The 21,498-nt window shown below is 29.7% G+C and overlaps 4 protein-coding genes across 4 annotated transcripts; 1 reads left to right on the top strand and 3 right to left on the bottom strand.

Moving 5' to 3' along the window:
* Positions 1–1,328: 1,328 nt before the first annotated feature.
* On the top strand, positions 1,329–2,194 carry LOC105635717 (major allergen Pru ar 1). Its single transcript, XM_012218803.4, has 2 exons — positions 1,329–1,639; positions 1,735–2,194. The coding sequence occupies exons 1-2, from the start codon at positions 1,456–1,458 to the stop codon at positions 2,046–2,048; spliced, it is 498 nt and encodes a 165-aa protein (XP_012074193.1). The 5' UTR covers positions 1,329–1,455; the 3' UTR covers positions 2,049–2,194.
* Positions 2,195–9,346: 7,152 nt separating this feature from the next.
* Positions 9,347–9,931, bottom strand: LOC105635744 (major allergen Pru ar 1). The gene is made up of 2 exons (XM_012218831.3): positions 9,748–9,931; positions 9,347–9,660 (listed from the first exon to the last, which is right to left on the bottom strand). Exons 1-2 carry the CDS (start codon positions 9,929–9,931, stop codon positions 9,347–9,349), a joined length of 498 nt encoding a protein of 165 aa, XP_012074221.1.
* A 2,654-nt stretch (positions 9,932–12,585) lies between these two features.
* LOC105635743 (major allergen Pru ar 1) lies at positions 12,586–13,451 on the bottom strand. The gene is made up of 2 exons (XM_012218830.4): positions 13,146–13,451; positions 12,586–13,071 (listed from the first exon to the last, which is right to left on the bottom strand). Exons 1-2 carry the CDS (start codon positions 13,327–13,329, stop codon positions 12,758–12,760), a joined length of 498 nt encoding a protein of 165 aa, XP_012074220.1. The 5' UTR covers positions 13,330–13,451; the 3' UTR covers positions 12,586–12,757.
* A 2,657-nt stretch (positions 13,452–16,108) lies between these two features.
* On the bottom strand, positions 16,109–16,729 carry LOC105635742 (major allergen Pru av 1). Its single transcript, XM_012218829.3, has 2 exons — positions 16,512–16,729; positions 16,109–16,428 (listed from the first exon to the last, which is right to left on the bottom strand). The coding sequence occupies exons 1-2, from the start codon at positions 16,693–16,695 to the stop codon at positions 16,109–16,111; spliced, it is 504 nt and encodes a 167-aa protein (XP_012074219.1). The 5' UTR covers positions 16,696–16,729.
* Between the last annotated feature and the right edge of the window lie 4,769 nt (positions 16,730–21,498).

Below are 21,498 nucleotides of genomic sequence, written 5' to 3' on the forward strand. Positions count from 1 at the left end.
GCATTAACTTCAATTATCATTTATCCCATGGCAAATATGTTCGCAAGGACCATTCATTTATTTGTAACTAGTGCATCATTATTTATAATATGTCAAACTCTATAAACTGACTTTTTTGAAATAGACAATGTGTACGCAACTTTCTCGATAGAGTACAAATTTAACACTCCTTGCATTTTAAAAAGAAGCATGTTTTTAACTAAATTTTTGGTTTCTTCTGTCATTTTCTTTTTCTTCGCTCCCTTCTTTGTATCTACGCCAGAAGGACATTGTATGAATTTAAACTCTTCATCATGATTGATGATTGTGTATTTTCTTCTGCATTTAAATCGATCAAGTCCAATGAACCAACAATTAGAGTGAACACATCTTCTAAAATTATAGAAGAATCAAGAGGGTGTAGATTCAAATAAAATGGATATGACATGGTTGTAGGCAGTGCACTTTTGGATTTTTTTGATGTAGTTCGTGTGCAATAATTGTTAGCTATTAAATTAACGTTATTTATAAAAGAGTATTTGGGAAGAATTTGAAGAGATAGTTAATGCTATCAAAATTTTGGCTTCAAAAAGATTATTTGCACATAATTCCTTTACTAAGTGTCCATATTTTTTAACTAAAAATTAAACTTTCGTTTCCCACCAAATTTTTGCGCTAAAAATGAGAGGGCCAAATTTTAAAATTTGATTAGGAGGTAAAACTTAACGTAATTAGCAAAAATGATTAGATTTTTGTTGTGATTCATCCTTTAATTATGATTATAAGTCCTTAATTGTGTTTATGAGAATAATTTGACATGACATATTTGACTTTTAAAGCAAACATTTAATTAATGCAATGTTGGGGGCAAAATAAGAAAGATTTGGCCAAAGATTATAGTTTAACTAACGCCTTCTTCCATGTGCAAAGTAAGTTGTGTCTATATAAATGAATGGGAGAGAGTAAATGTTTAGCACATTCGAATAAAAAAATAAAGTAAATGCTTAGTACATTCGAGTTAATTGTATTAGCCGATATGAACAGTTAAACCAAAAAGGCATAATTAGATTCAAAGAGACTTTTTTATACCCATCAATTGAAATATTGAATAATATATGTTGGCAATAATAAAATTAATAATTTATTCCAACTTTAATTTTTACAATTACTATTTATATATGCAATAGAGAAAATAATAATAAATTAATTATACAAAAATAAAAAAAAATTAAGTTACGACAAAAATTAGAATTTTTTTTATCGTGATATTGATTTTGTTGTTATGGTAAAAAGCACTTTGCATTCAGTAGATCGTAGATCGGGTTTGATTGAATGGAACTCGGTGGGTTCGCTCGTTGTTTCTGGATTTGCTATCTCTAGATCTCATGTCTTTATAAGTGGCATATATACCGCTAAAAGAAAAATAGCAGATTTTCTCTCCATCCATACACATCTGTTGCCTTTTCTTTAATCATAATGGGTACTGTGACTTATGAAGGGCAGATTGAGGGCTCAACCCCACCAGCCAAGCTGTTCAAGATGATAGTCCTTGAACCTCAAATCTACCTTCCCAAAGTCCTGCCTGGGGCTATTAAAAGTTTTGTCAATCTTCAAGGAGATGGAGGACCTGGCACTCTCAGACAAATCACCTTCCCTGAAGGTCAGTTTTTTCAATATTAATTTCAGAATTATGAGTAAGTTTCACATCTGACTTGTTAAGGTAACTGATTTTTTAATCTTACTTAAAATATTCAGGGAGTCCAATTAGTCATTTGAAGGAGACAGTTGATGCAATTGATGAGGAGAATTTCATATTTGAATATTCAATAATCGGAGGCGATCCTGCTATTATTGATACCAGTTTAGTTGAGAAAATGTCTTTTCAAATTAAGTTTGAAATTTCTCCTGATGGAAGAACTGTTTGCAAGCGAAGCTGTAAGGCCTATACTGTTGATGGTGTTGAGGTTAAAGAAGATGAAATTAGGGGTAGCCTAGAAAAGACTATGCAAGTCTTTTTTGGATCATTCAAGCTTTATGAAGCCTATGCCTTGGCAAATCCTGATGCCTAACTTAATTTATATGTATTTTAGTTTTAATAAAGCATGAGCTTGGAGTTTGATGTGAAACCCTAGTAGCTTTCTCGCATTTTCTCTTCAATAATATTTTGTAATTTCTGAAAGCGTTTTGAACATAGAATTGAAATAAAATGCGTGGTCCTACAGGTACTTAGTAATTTTTAATCACCTGAATTTTAATTTCAAAAATTACTGCCAAGTCTCAAAGATTTGGTCACATTAAATTACTCAGCACTCTTCAAAAAGTATTATTTTTGGTAGAAAATATCTTTGATATTTAACTATTTGGTCTGACATATTTAATGTATTAATTTTCTAACATGTACTACTGAATTACTACTATTTATTCTCTCACTTAATGGGAAAAAAAAAACTTTTTGATTGAATGACTAGGTAGTTTACAGGACCAAACTTTTTTATTTAATCCCATATTTTGATCAAATTATTTTGAGTCTGACGCATAGTGATCATTTATCAAAGAATGACGCTGGTAATCAAATAATTGAAGAGCCGGGAGCAATTTATTTACGATACTTAGTTGACATTCATAAAATGTATCTGATGAAATTATTATGAGTTTAGAATATTTTTCTGAAAGACATTTTAACTCTAATAAAAAATAAAGTAAAATATACCAATAGTTGATAATTTTACTTTTTATAAGATTGTGTACCCAAAATTTGATGAATCACATTACCCTAATTTGAAGAACTTTGTCTTCTCACACTACAAAAAAAACGCTCAATTGCGACCGATTTTTGCGACCGACATATAAGGGTCGCAATTTTGCGACCGATTTGCGACTTCTAGTACATCAGTCGCTAATATTGGCGCTGAAAAATTCCCGCGAGAATGGTTAGTGATTTGCGACCGCCTTACTACGGATTTGCGACCGATTTGCGACTACGTTTTATCGGTCGCAAAATTTCGCGCGTAAAAAATGCGGCAAAGTTCTGAGACCGATTTGAGACTGAATTGCGACTGATTTTTTTGCGACCGATATGTTTTGTCGCAAATCGGTCGCAAAACTTGTGCCTAGTCAAACGACGTCGGCTCATTAAAAATTGCGACCGAGTTTATGGAAATTGCGACCGATAAGTCGGTCGCAAAAATTAGGGCTTTAAACAAGCCGCGCCCTCTCTTTTTTCTTTCTTCTTCTTTCTCTCTTCTCCTTCTCCTCTCCTCTCCTCCGTCCGCAGCGCCACGCAGCCTCTTCCTCACACCGTTCCAGCTCGCCTGACACCGCCAGCCCCGCCCCCTTTGCTCTCCGCCAGCCACACAGGTTAGTTTTATTTTGCGATTAATTTGTCAAATTTTTTTTTTTCGAATTTATTTGTTTTTCGAATTTATTTATTTTTATTATATTAAGTTATATATGGTTGATTTTGTGTATTGTTGTTATAATTTTGTATATGGTTGCGATTAATTTATTTTGTATATGGTTAATTTATTTTATTATTATTATAATTATTAGCTAGTATTATTGCTGTTATTATTATTATTATTATTATTATTATTATTATTATTATTATTGTGATTGTTATTATTATTATTATTATTATTATTGTTATTATTATAATTATTACTGCTGTTCTTATTATTGTTATTATTATTATTGTTATTATTATAATTATTATATACTGCTGTTCTTATTATTATTATTATTATTATTATTATTATTATTATTATTATTATTATTATTATTATTATTATTGTTATTATTAAAATTATTACTACTGTTCTTATTATTATTATTATTATTATTATTATTATTATTATTATTATTATTATTATTATTAGTATTAGTATTATTAGTATTATTGTTGTTGTTATTAATATTATTATTAATGTTATTATTATTATTATTGTGATTGTAATTATTATTATTATTATTATTAGTATTATTGTAGCTTCATATAATAATAATAATAATGTTAGGAATAATAATAATTTTATTACTGAATATAAAATTGTAGCTTCATAAAATTTTATTATTAGTATTGTAGCTTTATTATTATTATAATTTTATTATTTTAGCTTCATAAAATCTCCATAACCCGTAGATAATTATTTTATTATTTCATTATATTACTATTTCGAAAAGTTTTTAATTTGCAGCTTGATATTAAAACCTAATTGAAAGTACTTTTTGTAAAATGTTAGGAATAATAATAATTGAGAGAAAATTTATATTGTATTCAAAGTTGAAGGAGAAAGAGAAGAATTTTTATGGTATTGAAATTAATGTTCTTGTCTCTATTTAATTATCTATAAACCATAATTATTTATATTTAAATGCCTAATTATCAATTTATCGATTTAAATAATTTTAAATAATTGTGTAAAGTAGAATGCACAACAACAATTTGATTGTATAAATTTCATGTGGCGTTCTTTCTCCTTTTGCCCATGTCATTTTTGGACCTCCAAAACTAAGATTGGATATGCATTTTATTAAAAAATAATAATTATTTATAAAAGACATGTACATGCTAGCTAGCTTAATCGTCCAAGAAATTAACGGTGAGTATACCAATCTAATCACATGAAAATAATGTATCCTGCACTCTTCAGTTTGTAAACTGTCATAAAAAGCAACCTTTTTTTTTGTTTTTTACCATGTAGTGAAAGAAGATGATCAAAGACAATTGAGAGAAAAACATTGAGTGCAGTTTTATATTCAAAACTCTGTATTTAGGGATTTTAAAATCCTTGGATTAAAAGTTAACCCCAAATAATTAGTTGCGACTTACAAAGTTACTGAGTTGTTGCAAATTCTCACCGTAATCTTACTTTTAGGATGCTAATAAATCTAAGTTTTAAAATGAGAGTGCCAAGAGGATAAAGTTTATTTTAGACTGATTTAAGCCTTTTGTGTATAAAATGATAAGTTATATGTTAGTTGAGATTTTTTTTTTATAATTAAGGATATTTAATTTTTATGATATTAATAATAAAAATTTTCAAATGAATAGAAGATTATATTTTTTTTAAAATATATTTTTAGATTTCTTTTATTTACTTTAATAATATTTTTAATTTATAATTGGGCGCTCTTGAATCAATCTTCTAGATACGTCCCTTCCTACAATTTTTACCTGTCTTAAAAACAACCTCCTTAACATTTTTTTTCAAAGGTATTACTATCTTTTTACAACAATTACAACGTGGCCAGTGTCTCTGGCACAAATTGTGCCAAAAGTATTTACGGAAAAGAATAATTACATGGATAAGGTTAACTTTTTAGTCAAAAAATCCATTAACACGCACCGTCAAGCAAATGAGGAATCTAACTAGAAAGCATTGTACTCGTACTACTACTACTACTATTAACGATGTAAGACTGCTATGGAACAATAGAATATTATATATTCTAAAGACCTATATATATGTAATGAGTAGAGGGATCATAATGATATTACCTTATTAGATATTGAGATTTTATCTCCACGAGTCTCGTGCGAATGATTATTCTTCCTAAGCAATAAAAAGAATAAAAATACAATAATGAGAGATGTAATCACTTATCTTATTCACTCAAAAACAGAAATTATATTAAAAACATACTTTGAATTTTTCATTTTTTTTAAATTTTCACTCATTAATTCTAATGAAAAATCTTTTGGATATAGTTCTATTGATATTTAAAAGGAATAAAAAAATTGTCATAGGAGGCACATTATGAGAAAATGACATATAACTATATGAGCAAAATGAGAATATAATATAGAATATAATGAGAATATATTTATACACTTCGTTCAAGTTTCAAAGTCTGCTTTGATAGAATATAATATAGATTTTTGAAGAATAATTGGAATTTATATAAACTATTTTTTGTGTGTTTAGGTTATTACATGTTCTTAATTATTGGCAACTCTTTCTTGATAAGTTTTGGCTGTGTTTTTCTTTAATTTATATTATTGTCATTATTACTCTTAAGTATGTTTTTGACTTAAATGAATGATGAGTTTGGATTGGAGTGGCCATATTGCCTTTGGAGAATGTTGGTATGATATAGAAGTGTTTATTGATTTGTTTTTGTATTTGAGTTGAGATTTGATTGTGTTGTGTCGAAATGCTGCCGAATTTTTTTCCGGAAAATTCAATAATTGGAATAGTACACTGACCTTTATTATAGTAGTCTTTGTATTCAATAAATGAACTTAGTGATTTTACACTTATATATAGTTACCCTTATTATAGAAATAACCTTAGTTAGTTATAAGTGTTGCAAATTGAACTTTACATTAGGTGCATGTTTTAAGGATGATTTAGACTAATGCAATTACATGACATGACCCCCTTTATAAACACATTGTTAATTAGGTAAAAAAAAATGCAAAATAATCGAGATTGGATGTACTGGAGGTTCGAGGTCAATGGGATATTAAGACAAGAGTTCCTGCAAGGATTGGAGGCGTTTATACAGTTTGCAGTTGGTAATCCCAGTTTTATGGATGGTAATAAGTTGAGGTGTCCATGTAATCACAAGAAGTGTCGAAATCGAGCCTTCTTAGACATCGATACAGTGAAACTTCATTTGTGCAAACATGGGTTCGTGGAAAATTATTATGAATGGATACATCATGGTGAAGCTCGAGTTGCCAGTGGGTCAGGCCACTCCATTCCGGTAAGTTTAGAAGTTCAGCCTTATCAATTTCTGTATGGTAATCAATGCAATGATATGGTAATCGATGCGAGTAGAGTACAATGTGATTGGGATAATATGGAGGAATCGCCAAATGTAGCAGCACAACAATTGTTTGACATGCTAAGTGCAGCTAACAGTGAATTGTGGCCTGGATGCGAGAATCATTCAGTTCTGTCTGTTGTTGCACGATTACTACACATGAAAGCGGAGCACCATTTTTCAGAAAGGTGTTACGATGATTTTGTGCAGTTAGCAAAAGAAATGTTGCCTGAAGGCCATTCCATGGTTGATAATTTTTATCGCACAAAAAAATTAGTTCGGGGGTTGGGACTACCGGTAGAAAAGATTGATTGCTGTCGTAATAATTGTATGATATTCTGGGGTGATGACTCGGAATTCAGAGAATGCAAGTTTTGTAATCTTCCAAGATATCAACGGCGGGGTCAAGGGACTGGTAGAAAGCAAAAAGAGAAGGCTTTCAATAAGATGTATTATTTCCCTCTTATTCCTCGCCTTCAAAGGTTATATGCATCTAAGGCGACAGCTCAACACATGACATGGCATGCTTTGCATGAATATGATGATGGTATAATGACTCATCCGTCAGACTCTGAAGCGTGGAAACATTTTGATAACATTCATCCTGTGTTTGCTGCTGAAATGATAACACAGGCGGATCTATATCTGCTATAGAGACAGCTCGATTATTAGTAAGTGACCTAGTCCATTTACAATAAACTGATGTTTAATGAAAGTACATTATATATATTAATATATCATGAATAAAAATTTATTACAGGCTAAAGAATTAGGTCGTGAGCCCACACCGATGGAGGTGTTTACATACACTCACACGAAGGACCACGATCGTAATACCTTTGTCGACAGACGTGCGCTGAGCGTCAATGTAAGTAACAATGAATAATATTTACATTTACCCTCTAATCATTGCGAAGATGTACAAAGTTCAATATAATAAAGCTTGCAATTGCATTGATTAATTAATTTTTTATTTTCAGGAGAACTATACTACAGCTCGGGAGCGTATTGTTACTTCTCACACCGATGAATCCGAAGCTGAGTCAAGAATTGACGAGGTAGCGCTTTATCTCGAGGCTGTAGGGGGCGAGAAGAAGAGGAAGGTATACGGCATCGGGTCTCAGGCATCACAGTTTTACACTGGCTCAGCAGCTCACGCTTCTACAGCCAGCGCAGCACCGCAGCCGGAGCACACTGACTCGCACTATGATGATGATATATGGGCTCAGCTTGCTGATCAGCAGAGACAGATTGCAGAGCTTAGAGCGCATGTGCTGCGGCTGTCCGGTGAGCACCGTGCTGGTACTTCTTCCTCTGATCCTGCGCCTGCTACAGACCGACATGTTTCGACGTCTCAGCAGCAGCCACTATCGGCTCCTGATCCCGATGCTGCAGGCGATACCTTGCTCACCCCTCCTGGCGCTACATCACATCCAGCAGGTACTCCTCCCGGCGATCCGACATTGGATCCTGCAGATGAGCAGCAGCATATATAGATTTGATTTCCGACCTTTTATTTTTTCATTTGTATTTTCATTTTTTAATTTGTTCAGAACAATAAAAATTACATTTTTATACTGTTCTTGAATTGCGTGTGTGTATATATGCATTTATGTCAACTTTCACAGGTGTAGAAAAATTTTGGTTTCAAAATAATATTTAATTTTTTTTATTCCCTTTTCATTTTTGCGACCGATTTGATACCAAAAAAAAAATTTTGAATTTATAAATTGCGACCGATTTGCGACCGATTTTAAAAATTTGCGACCGATATTCTGCGACCAAATTTGCGACTGAATTTTCAATTAAATCACGACCAAAAGTTGCGACCGATTATTCAATTTTGCGACCGACTTATCGGTCTCTAATTTGCGACCGATTTTCTCATCGGTCGCAATTTAGATTTGCGACCAGTGATTTTGCGACCGACTTTTTGCCATTTTGCGACCGATTGGTCGGTCGCAAAACGGCATTTTTTTTGTAGTGTCAGTGAACGAGATTGCTCACACTAAAATATCACTTGTGTTTTATTTTAAGAAAGGCGTCTACAATTCATTTTTAATTCATAAAAAAGAAATCTATAACTTCATTCGAGATGATTGTATGACTCATGTGAGACAAAATAAAATAAAAAAAAAAAAACAACACTTAAATATACTCCCTCGTTCCAAAGTAATAGACACTTAATTATGATAAATTAGTTATTTGAGTTAGAAATGTAAAATTATATGTTTTTTTTTATTATACCCTATTTTAATATGAGATATACTTATTAATTTATCATTGACTTTTTGCATTAATCAGGACTAAATAATTATTTCAGATGGGTTAATATGCATTGAAAATGACTAAACTTAGTAAATACTCACATTTTCAAATTTCCAAGTAATTATCAATAAATAATGATATTGGAAATAAAAAATAATTGATAAAAGTAAGAAAGTTATTTTTAACAAGTAACATTAAATATGGGTAAAATAGAAATTTAACATATTAAATGGTAAGTAAACTATAATTTGGGACAAACGAAAAAGAAAAGTGGAACTATTAATTCACGATAAAAGAAATATTAAAATAACCAAATATATGCCTTAATTAATTATGCATTAGGATTTGCTAAAGCATAAGCTTCAAAAGTCTTGTAAATTGCATAAAAGTGTTGAGTGGTCATTTCTAGACCAGCCCTAACTTCCTCTTCATTGACTTCAACTCCATCAATCGTGTAAGCCTTGCAACTGCGTTTGGCAATGGTTCCACCATCAGGAGTTGCTTCAAATTTAAGCTGGAAAGACATTTTCTCAACTATGCTTGTATCTATCAGAGCAGGATCGCCTCCGATTATGGAATAGTGATATGTATAATTCTCTTTATCGATTAGATCAATCGTCTCAATAACATGAGTTATTGGGCTTCCTGAACAATATAAAATTAACTTTAGAAAATTGTCTAAATAACTCTATACATGAATTTCAATATACATAGTAAATTAAAATTGCTAACCATCGCCAAAGGTAGTTTTCTTGATGGTACCAGGTCCTCCATCTCCTTGAAGAGTTTCATAACTCTTAACAGCATCTGGCAGCACCTTGGAGACATTTTTTTCAGATTCAAGGATAATCATCTTGAACAGTTTCGCTGGCGGAAGTGAGATCTCAATTTGCCCTTCATAAGTCACAATACGCATTATGATATAAATAACTGAGACTAGCTATAAAAATTATACAAGCGTTTTGGAGGAGGCAAATGTAACAAGATTAGATATGGCTTTGCTATATATATATTGAACATTTCCTTTCAGATAACCAGAAGTTGGAATTGATTATTTCGTTGACCATAAAAATGTTAATTAGATGTAGTCTATTCGGTCTTCACACCGTTGATCTCCTAATGAATCAAAAATAATTTTTAAAAAATATTAATTGTATTATTATACTATGAGCACAACTTGATGAATGTGCTAAATATGCCATGTATATATTAGTTATATAGAGTGTTACTCAGCATTAGAAGACTACAAATTTTTCTATCAGATTCATTATTCACGTGATCCACATAAATCTGAAACACAAGAAATATTTTTTTGTCGGTTTTGGTCAACAAAGTTAAGCTAATTAGAGTAAATTAGCATGATATGTATGTATAACTTATTTTGCTCAGTTGGCAAGGAATGATGTTGAGAAAGTGGTACCACATAGCAGTATAGCACATGCAAGGGGCCGATCTCGCCTGATGATAAAAATGGAAATGTTATATATAGTGAAAATAATTAATGATAACACATCAACATGAACGAATTAAAATAACAATTCAACAAAAATAAGTTATACTCTCTCAGTTCTAAAAAGATAGTCCACTTTTTATTTTCACACAGATTAAAAAATATGGTTAAAAATTAATTTTAATCATACAACTGTCTTATTATATCCATCTTAAATAACACATGCGTATTGAAATAATAACTAATAATTAATGAGGGTTATTGAAAATAAGGCAATTTAATAAGGGTATAATAAACAATTCAAGAATTAACTATAATGCAAAAAAAGGAAAATGGATTATATTTGGGACAAACTAAAAAGAAAGATGGACTATCTTTTGAGAGGGAAGGAGTACTTATTAAAAAAATAAAAAATAAATAATTATAAAGAGTGCATAAGAGTTGATTGATGAGATACAAGAATTAAAAATCACCCAAGATTAGATAGTTTTAATAAATGTCTTATTTTTCGTGGATTATTATTTAAACGATCCCGTTGATATCGTATATAATTATTCATTGTTCTCCTCGGATTGTAAAGTATAAGGTTTTTAGCCTGCTAACAAAGTGTACTTCTTAGAAATCGAACTTATTATCATCCTCAAAAGTTTGAGGTTGCTTACCACTTTAACTAACACTTTATTGGTTAACTTATTCCACTAAAAGCATTTTATATCACAAATTAAACCATTGTATTTAAAAATTGAAATATAGGGTTTATTAAAACAAGTTTCGTCTAAGTTTTACAAAACAATGTTTTAGTTGTTATTGAACCATTGCATTGAACTCGTTTTTTTCATTCGTTTATTTTTTTTGTTTATGTAATATTAAAATATAAATTTTTATTCAAATTAAAATAAATACAATGTTTATTTACATTACACTTTACTATAAAAACTAATTGTAATACAAATTCTATGTACTTAATCCTATTGTATACAATAAAATGTTCTCAAAATGAAGTTCAACCCAACCCTTAAACTTAATTTTATATAAATCAAATTGTAGAAAAATAAAAATATGAAAATTTAAAAATGAAAATTTGTTTTAAAACATAAATTAAGAAATTAAAAATTTTTAAAGTCTTAATTATGTGTAGATCTATATTTAAAAATAAATTTATAAAAAAATCCTATCAAAATGTAAAAAAATAAAAAAAAATTCAAAAGTTAGTCCTCCTAATCAAAATATTTTAAGTTACAATCAAATATTTTTATTTTTTTCTTACCTTATCTCTCTCGTAATCAATATATTCAAAATTACAATTAAATTATAAATATTTTTTGAAGATAAAATTTTTTTAATTGACTATGACTAAGGTTATTTAAAATTTTACCAAGGACACTATTGAAAATCTCGTTATTCACTCTCCTATTCTCACACTTATATATAATAGATTATAGATTAAGTATGATTATAATTCTTCTCTTATATTCTCTAGTTTTTTTTGATAACAATGTATGATCTGATTGGTCTTCTTATATCTTATAAAAGACGTAGGGAGCTGATAAACTTAAGTTGAAGTTCTCTCTACCATAAAAGTTATCACCGATTTAGTAAATGTTATTCAAACAGATTATTACCCACATATGTCCGCTGCTATGTAGCCCAAGTATCCTTCCGGTATATTCAACCTCCTATATATATATATATATATATATAATAATAATAATAATAATAATAATAATTTGTTGGCTGTTTGGTTGAATCCATAAACTCTTGTATCTTCTCTATTATTTTACCGCTATTCTCTCCTTTTATAATATTCTTGTTTTATAACTTCAATTAATATTATTTTCAAAAAAAAGAAACGTCAATTAATATTAGAATAATTCTTTTTTTTTTTTTTTACTTTAAGAAAGTTGTTTACAATTCTTTTTTTTTTCAGTCCATCAAAAAGAAAATTATCACTTACACCATTAAAATTAACTACAGAAAAAGTAAGGTGGTAAAAAGAAGATAACACATCTTTTAACGGCCTTCCACGTAGTACTTCAACAGATCAAGAACAATAAACAGGTAAAAATAATAATAATGAAACCCATATATGTTTCAACATATCAAGAAATTTATTTCCAGGGCTTACATTGGAAGAAAAGCGTTGAATTAAACTTGATTAACCTGTACAAGCAAATTTAGGAGGCATGCAGCAGGAACCTTCTTTTTTTTTTTTTTTTTAGAAAGGATCAAGAAAAACCCAAATATACCAAAAGGTTTGCTAAAACAAACTAGGCATACATATATATATATCAATTATGCATCAGGATTTGCTAAAGCATAAGCTTCAAAAATCTTGAAAACTCCCAGAAAGATTTGATTGGTCTTTTCTAGACCAGCCCTAACTTCCTCTTCCTTCACTTCTACACCATCAACCGTATAGCCCTTGCAGCTACGTGTGGCAATGGTTCCACCATTAGGACTTGCTTCAAATTTAAGTTCAAAAGACATTTTCTCAATTATACTTTTATCTATCAGAGTAGGATCTCCTCCAACTATAGAATAATGAAATGTTAAATTTTCTTTGTCCAGAAAATCAATCGTGTCAATAACATGAGTCATTGGGCTGCCTGAAAGAATGTTACAAAAATTAAATTAAAATTATCTAAATAATTCTATGTATCACTAAATAAAAATTACTAACCAGCGCCAAAGGTAAGTTTCCTGACGCTACCAGGTCCTCCATCTCCTTGGAGAGTTTCAAAACTCGTAACAGCATCAGGCTGCACCTTGGAGACATAGGTTTCAGATTCAAGGACAAGCATCTTGAACAGTCTGGCTGGTGGGAGTGGGCTCTCAATTTGGCCTTCATAAGTCACAATTCCCATTATGGTTTAAAGAACTGAGACTAGCTACAAAAATAAGACCCCTATATATGGCTCTGCTATTTATAGTTAAAACATTTGCTTATATGATTGGGAGGCTAGAACTGATTACTTAAATACACATCGAAAATACAAGTATATGCACATTAGGTTTCGGGGCCGAATTGAAATTAAGATGGTGTTTGTTCTACTGATTTATATAGCTGATCGCTGATTTATACTCAACAGTTAATTTGCAAATATTTAATAAACTTTTTAATTAAAATCGATAGTTAATAGAAGTTTCAACTAGTTATTGTTAAATCCATCAGCTATGTTTTAGAGTTTTTTTTTAGCTCATAGCTTATTTGTATTTATATTATATTTGAATTTCATTACTTTCGTATAAATAATTATCAGTAAAATTATTTTTTTTAAAATTATTATTTTCAATGATCATTTTATTTGTAATTATTATTTTTTTATTAAATATTTTTTAAATTAAAAATATTTGGTATTTAAATCAATATATTAAATTAAAAAATATCATTATTATTACTTTATAACAAAAATGGTGAATAAGTTGAAACTGTTTGTTCTACACCTGAAATTGATAATTAACTTCTAAATTATCATCTATTAGAATAATCAATCATCATCATACTTGTCTTTTAAACATGCATTCTCGAATTCTCTATTTTAAGATATGTAATTATCATCTTAATTCAAGATAATTTACATAATTAATTTGCGTTAATCTAATTTATAGTATATTGCATGGGCGTTACATAAGCTTTGATTGTATTGTCAGTTGTCAATATCTAAAGTGTATATATATATATATATATATATATATATATATATATATTAGAATCTAAAAACATGTACCAACAACAAAAGAAAGAATACACATATTAATATTTAATGGATAACAAGAATCATTTAACTTGTAATTAAATAGAAGTGGGGACATTACACAACAAATATTTCTTGTCGGTTTTGGTCAACAAAGTTACACTATGAATATGACGATGTTTGGTGCTCTTCTGCTGCGTCTTTTAGTGACTTCAAATATTATGTTACTTTTGGATTCATCTTCCTAAATGAAATCGGATGTTGATGATCTTTTTTATTACTTTTCACAAAAGTATAATTTAAGTGTTGGTCTTGGTTACCCATCAGAACCCTATACATTATTAATAAAAGATGTATATTAAAATATTTTCGGATTTGGATAATTTAAAATTTATAAATATTTTATTTATTGAAGATGTTGTATTTCAAATAAATTTTGAATGGGTACATATAATAAATATTAAACGGGTTTAAAAATGAATATTTAAACATGTTTGGGATGGATATGTGTAGTAAAATTCTAAATAGATAAAGATATAGATAGCTCAAAATTTACGGACACTCTCACTGCTTTTATCCCTATGTGAACCATAAATTTAAGTAATTTTTCAAAGTATGGGTTTATAATAAGAAAATAATTCAAACTAGACAAAATTTTTTTGTAAAAATCAATAATTGAATTTAATATGGAAAGTCTATCCTATAAAAGTAACCACAACATGATTAATTAATAAAATAATATTTTTTGCTGATAAAAAAAAAAACCGGTTAACCGAGCTTCCAATTGCATATAACTAATGAAAAATTCATTTTTCATACGTATATTTATGTTTATCACACCCAACATGTAATTAATAAACAAATATAACTAAAAATTATCAATTATGTGGTGATCTAATTGGTCTTCTCACCTATATAAAGAGTGAAATGTTTCGATTTTGAGTTCTCTCAACTATAGTTATTTTCACCAATTTAATGAGTCAATAAGAGGACTACTCTCTATCGTGTTTGAAATTCTTAACTAGTCAATAAGAGGACTGCTCTCTATTGTGTTTGAAATTCTTAACTGGGCAAGTACAACAAAATTAAATAAATATTGGAAATAAAATAATTCTCCCTCAATTTCATTTTAATAGTAACATTTGATCTTTTTTCACAAATGATTAACAAAATGATTACATTGATTTTCTAAAAAATACAATAAAATGTTTAAATTATGTTTCTTAAAATTAAAAGCTCTCCATTTAATTTGGCTTCAAAATAACTAATAAATATTAAAATTAGAAAAAAATAATTAATACTCTCAAAATTCTAAATAAACACTTAAAGTGAAACTTAAAGCGAAACTAAAAGCGAAACAAGATAAAATCTCTATTTGTTGCTATTAAAGTGTAACGGTGGGATTACATTACACTAACACTATACATAAAGTTCCTTCTAAAAAAAAACACTATATATAGAGTTTATGTTAATTAAGTTTGATGTCTCTAATACGTCGTGCCCTCACTAAGAGAATAAAATTAAAGTTATATATAAATTTAGATCTTCCCCAATACCCATGTAAAATAAGAAAAATTCATTGCGTGGGAGCATAATATAATTCTAATCTAACGAGCAGGAATACATCTATTTCAGTGTCATAAAAAGATAACACATCTGTTAAACCAATTTGCCAAAATGATATTGGCTGTATACATCGATAATATTTTAATAATGTTTTCATGCATTATTTGAACAAATCAAAAGCAAATGGGTAAAAATAAAATAATAAAAAAGAAATGACATATTTCGGAAAAGCATTGAATTAAACTTAATTTTTACAAGCAAATTTTTACATGCGGGATTTTTTTTTAACAAAAAAAAAAAAAAGAAAACCCAAATACATTTATTTATTCAGATGCAGTTTTGCTCATGCCACTGTCTTATTAAACCAAAACAGGCATACATATTAATTATATGCATCAGGATTTGCCAAAGCATAAGCTTCATAAGCCTTGAAAATTTCATAAAAGACTTGAGTGTTCTGTTCTAGACCAGCCCTAACTTCCTCTTCGTTTACTTCAACACCATTGATCGTATAGCTCTTACCGCTGCGTGTGGCAATGGTTCCGCCATTAGGAGTTGCTTCAAACTTAAGTTGGAAAGACATTTTCTCAATTATACTTGTATCTATGAGAGCAGGATGGCCTCCGATTAAGGAATAGTGAAATGTGAAATTCTCTCTATCCAACAAATCAACCGTAGTAATGACATGAGGTGATGGACTGCCTGAAGATTATAAAATTAATTTGAAAATTGTCTAAATAATGTTATATATGAATTCCAAAATACATAGTAAGTAGAATACTAACCGTCGCCAAAGGTAATTTTCCTGACAGTACCAGGTCCTCCATCTCCTTGAAGAGTTTCAAATCTCTGAACAGCTTCAGGCTGCACCTTGGAGATACTGGTATCAGATTCAAGGACAAGCATCCTGAAGAGTTTGGCTGGTGGGAGTGAGCTCTCAATTTGGCCTTCATAAGTCACAATACCCATTATGCTTTAAATAACTGAGACTAGCTAAAAATATAGATATGATAAGAATTATAAAGAGGTTTGCAGGGGGCAAATGTAACACCTCCCTGACTCTGCTATTTATAGTTAAATATTTGCTTAGATAATTAGGGTTTGGAATTGATTATAGTTAAACATTTATCCATTCAGACAAGTACATGGACCAAACAACTATGCACAATAGGGTTGTGCCCGATTTCATAAAAAAAATGAATAGTACAGAATTCAGTTTCGGTTCCATCTGTTATCAAGAGCTGAACTCAAACTGTATTGAAGAATCTTTTAATATATATATAGTTTAATAACTAAAAAACCTGAACTTTATCATTTTTTGCAATTTTAATTAGTTCTTTTAATCCATCATAGTAATGAACTTATTTTTTTAAAGCAATTATAGCCTCCATCCAAGAACTATTATAGAAGTTTGCTGATGTGGCATTAATGGACTCTACATATCGCCACCTCAATGCTACGTGGACATATAGTCATCATGGAAAAAGGTTTAATGGTTAAAAAGGACATGAAGTTTTCTTTTAAAATTGATTTAGTTTTGCAAGCTGCAGTACTCAATAAAATTATTTTGTAAATTGAAGTATTTAATTGTGTGATTTTATAAGTTGAAGTGTTTGATAGGTTAAAATAAAAGTTGAGGGTGCCACAAGTTAAAGTAATAAAATATATGAGTGAATTTTTGTTTCTGCCTTTTGTTATTAATTTCTTTTATAAGTATTTAATAATAAATATGAGATATAAGTTGAAACTATTTGAATTATTAAAGTAGTGAGAGTATGAGGATTTATTTTTTTCTTTTTCTTTTTTTCTTGAAGAAAAAGTTATGAGTTGGTGATATATATACAGCTATCTCTTTTATCATTTGAATAACAATGTAAAAAATAATAAAAACAAATTATTATATTTAAATATAATTCTTCTTGATTTATGAATAAAATATTTATATAAAAAAAATGAAGTACAAACTAATTATGCTCTTAATAGCACAAGATAACAAACAAATAATGATTAACGACAAATAATTAAATAAGTATCAGCAGTTATGTGAGTGGTCGTGAGAGTGGTCCCAGTTTGTAGGGGTGTACATGGGTTGGATTGGGCTAGAAATTCATAATTTTCAGTCTCATCTCAAAATATCGGGATGTAAAAAATGGAGTTTCAATTTTATCCTACTAGATATGTAGTTCCGTCTCTTTTCGTCCTATTTTTTAAAACGGGACGGGACGGGAGAATGGATGGAAATTCGGATCTACGGGACAAGACGGAATGAGTAGGATCGAAAATTAATCGGGATTTCCCGCAATCTTACTAAATTATTTTTCATCAAAAAATGATAAAAAAAATTACTATATTCATCGATTACAATCAAACAAAATTCATTTATATAAGTTTGAGTTTAAAAAAAGAAGAATAAATCAAATAATTATTCAATCATTAATGATCTACAACTAATGTTACAATAGAAGATTTTTAAGTAGTTATTTTCTAGTTAATAAAAGCGTTAAATATAATAAAATAAAATAATGCAAAAATTACATACAATTTAATTTTATTTACATTTTATGAATTTTAACTCGTCATTGTTTTTGTCACTATTGTCTTTAAGCTTATTTAAATTCGATACTTACATAATTTAATCTTGAATACCATTTGAAAAATAAATAATGAAAGCATTAAGCATATCCAATAATAAGATTAATTGAAGTTAATATTTTCTCTTAATTTGATTAATCTTTCTATGTTTTGTTTAATAAAAAAGATTTATTAAAAAAATTTACTCAACACATATTGTGGAATAATAGAAGAAAAATCTATGTTGAAAATTATGTTTAAAGAAAAAATAGAATGGAAATTCTCGATTTTGGGCCAAGACGCAATGTGACAAAATTTGGGCCGGTACGGGTCAGTTTTAATCAAAGAATCAGTGTCGTCCCATAAATGTTTTCAGGACGGGACTAAGAAATTAATCTCTTGCAATGAGAAATTTAGGACGGTTTTCAGGAATGGGTCGAGATTTCCGCAATCCCATGCACACCCCTGCTAGTTTGTAAGTCAAAATGGGTTGTTATGGCAGCCTCCCTGTTACTATGTTCAAATCATTCAACTTAATTGTGTATATGGTTTATAGGGGATCCATTAACCGCTTAAAATGTATCATCAAAATTTAAATCCAAACTCATCCTTAACCTATTTAGAAATTCTTTTTTATTACTCAAGTTTATCGTAAATTCCATCATAATACCTAATTAAGACTCGAATCTAATTTTAATAACATTAGTTATAAATTTTTTTATTTTTTATTCTCAAAAATAAAAAATAAATAAAAATTATAAAATTCTATTTTGGCTTTGATAATTATAGTACTAATTATAATTAGAAATTAAAATACACTTATAATTGTTTTTTTTTTTTGAAAAATAATTTTTTTTAGTATTTGTAGAATATTAATGAAATGAGTAATCGGTAGAGTACTCAAGTCATTGAACAAGAACTTGAATCAAATTCAGTGGCGAAGTTTGAAATATTTTTTTAGTAAAGTCATTTTAATTTAATTTTTAGTGGGATCACTTAGACAAAAACTCTAAATTTTTTTACTTAATATACACTTTTTTAAACTTTTGTTATCAATTCAATCTATTTGATGAAATTCCGAAGCAAAGCAGGAATTGTATCGGAGATTATGAAGTAAAGCAGACATTGTATCCGGTAACCAACTCTATAGAGAATCTAATGTGTTCCTTGGTTCTCCAAATATGCTTGCAATTTGGATACTGATCTACACAATTTTGTCTTTCTCCCTACAATTCTTAACTAGGTTATCAATAGGGACCTACCAAACATAATAGGAGTTTCATTCCCTCATAGTTGCCTCCTGTACCAGAAATGCTTGTTGCTTAATTATTATGTAAACACTGTTGCTGTTCATTTGATATAGGATTGTTGTTAATTAGTTGCTTTCTCTCAGTTATTATCTTATTCATGGATGCTATTCTTTGTGATTGTGCTGCTTGATTATGAAGTTGATGTGGTTGTGCTGCTTGTTATGCACTATTGAAATTTTTGCATTGTTAGGTTAGGTGAAATTAAATATGAGCAATGAAATCAAATGTTCTAGTATATATACTGGATTGCAATAGTAGCATTAAAATCATATCGTCACAACATTTTCTTCAACTACTAGAGTCCCAGAGATTTGCTATATTATTTGTGCTGCAGAGAGTGGAGGAAGGTACTGTTGCTTTAGAAGGAGAGAGCTGTTGAGAAAGGTTTTTCTCTTGCATATTATATTAGACTTTGGCTTTGTTTAGCTTTTCCATATCTTCTCTGTCTCTTTTCTGGGTTTGTATGTGAACAACCGGCGGCTTGTTTGCACCATCTCCATTGGCTGTTAACGGTGGATGAGGGTAAAAGAAATCTGTAGGAAAAAAGTAATACTGAAGACCAGCCATTGGTGAAACTTGTGATTGTTGTGAGCTAAATTGAATGAACAATTTAATCTGATAGCATAGAGCTATAAAAAGTTTGTATTGGTTTTTAAAATTTTTAAGTGCTTGATTGAATTGGTTGCATTTAGATTTGGGATAATTATATCTTTGGTATCTAACCTTTTACATTTTTTCTATTTTGATGTCTCAATAGAAAACGGTAACGATTGAGTGTTTGAATTTGTAAAACTTTACAATTAGGTATCTCCAGATGACTTGGCAAACCGAAAAAAATGATTATGTACCTATAGGACCCAATTTTTATGATATGTCAATTGACTTGGTGACAAATTGCTTGACTTTTTGCCATATAACGCCCTGCTGACATGAAATTAGCTTGAAATTCTCATTATGGTCTCCATTAATTGTATTCCGCCTACCTACTAGTGATCAAATGTTGCAATTTCCCATTCAAAAATAATTACCTTGACTACTAGTGAGAGTCATCGAGACCCAGAAGGAGAAAATGCAACAGAAAAAGAAAAAAGATATTGAGGCAAGATAAGGTTCAAGGGTTTTATTGGCAGAGATCTTATTGGCTTTCGATTTTAAGGGTCTTGCCCTTATCGTCCGATGGCTGGAGTGTAGGACAGCGATAGTGGAAAGTGAGCTCTTGCCTGTTATGCATGAAATAGAAATCTTTAGGGACTATATATAGTAGGTAGACTATAAATACGACGACGTTTAGTAGCAGCTTATTTGAGTAGACTACTGACGCTCTCAGTCTTACCCTTTTTCAACCTTTTGACTTGCAAGAACTAGAAGCAACAACCGAAAACACCATGGTAGAAGACAAAGCAAATAATAAACAAGAAGGAACATAAACCGAAGAGCGAGATCAAGTGGTAAATCCATGGGAGGTTTCGGCTAAAAATGGGGGCGAAATCGATTACGAAAAACTAATTGACAAATTTGGATGTCAAAGACTGGACCAATCATTAATCGACTGTGTCCACCGCCTCACCAACCGTCCTCCTCATGTCTTTCTCGGCGTCTTTTTTGCTCATAGAGATTTCAATGAGATATCAGATGCTTATGAAAAATGCCAAAAGTTCTTATCTTTATACAGGCAGATGCCCTTCCTCAGAATCCCTGAAATTTCCATTTAGTTTTGATGACATAACAATTTCGAGAGTGGTACAATTGTTTCCAGCAAAAGCAATATTGGTGTTTCATGTTTAATTGCATTTCATCCTTATTGCAGCAGAAAGAAATTCCAAGAACTGAAAATTGAAGCACAATGTGATAGAGGCAGTTAATGAACTGATTGAAGATATTAATACTTGCC

This window comes from Jatropha curcas, chromosome 7 (assembly GCF_041381405.1).
Source record: "Jatropha curcas cultivar XTBG-Jc1 chromosome 7, XTBG_Jcur_1.0, whole genome shotgun sequence".
Taxonomy (NCBI): Eukaryota; Viridiplantae; Streptophyta; class Magnoliopsida; order Malpighiales; family Euphorbiaceae; genus Jatropha; species Jatropha curcas.

Coding starts and splice junctions, on each gene's coding strand:
- LOC105635743 (XM_012218830.4), bottom strand. CDS start 13,329: ATGGGAATTGTGACTTATGAAGGCCAAATTGAGAGCCCACTCCCACCA. Junction 13,072..13,145: donor GAAACTTACCTTTGGCGCTG/GTTAGTAATTTT, acceptor ACATTCTTTCAG/GCAGCCCAATGACTCATGTT.
- LOC105635717 (XM_012218803.4), top strand. CDS start 1,456: ATGGGTACTGTGACTTATGAAGGGCAGATTGAGGGCTCAACCCCACCA. Junction 1,640..1,734: donor ACAAATCACCTTCCCTGAAG/GTCAGTTTTTTC, acceptor TAAAATATTCAG/GGAGTCCAATTAGTCATTTG.
- LOC105635742 (XM_012218829.3), bottom strand. CDS start 16,695: ATGGGTATTGTGACTTATGAAGGCCAAATTGAGAGCTCACTCCCACCA. Junction 16,429..16,511: donor GAAAATTACCTTTGGCGACG/GTTAGTATTCTA, acceptor TATAATCTTCAG/GCAGTCCATCACCTCATGTC.
- LOC105635744 (XM_012218831.3), bottom strand. CDS start 9,931: ATGCGTATTGTGACTTATGAAGGGCAAATTGAGATCTCACTTCCGCCA. Junction 9,661..9,747: donor GAAAACTACCTTTGGCGATG/GTTAGCAATTTT, acceptor TATATTGTTCAG/GAAGCCCAATAACTCATGTT.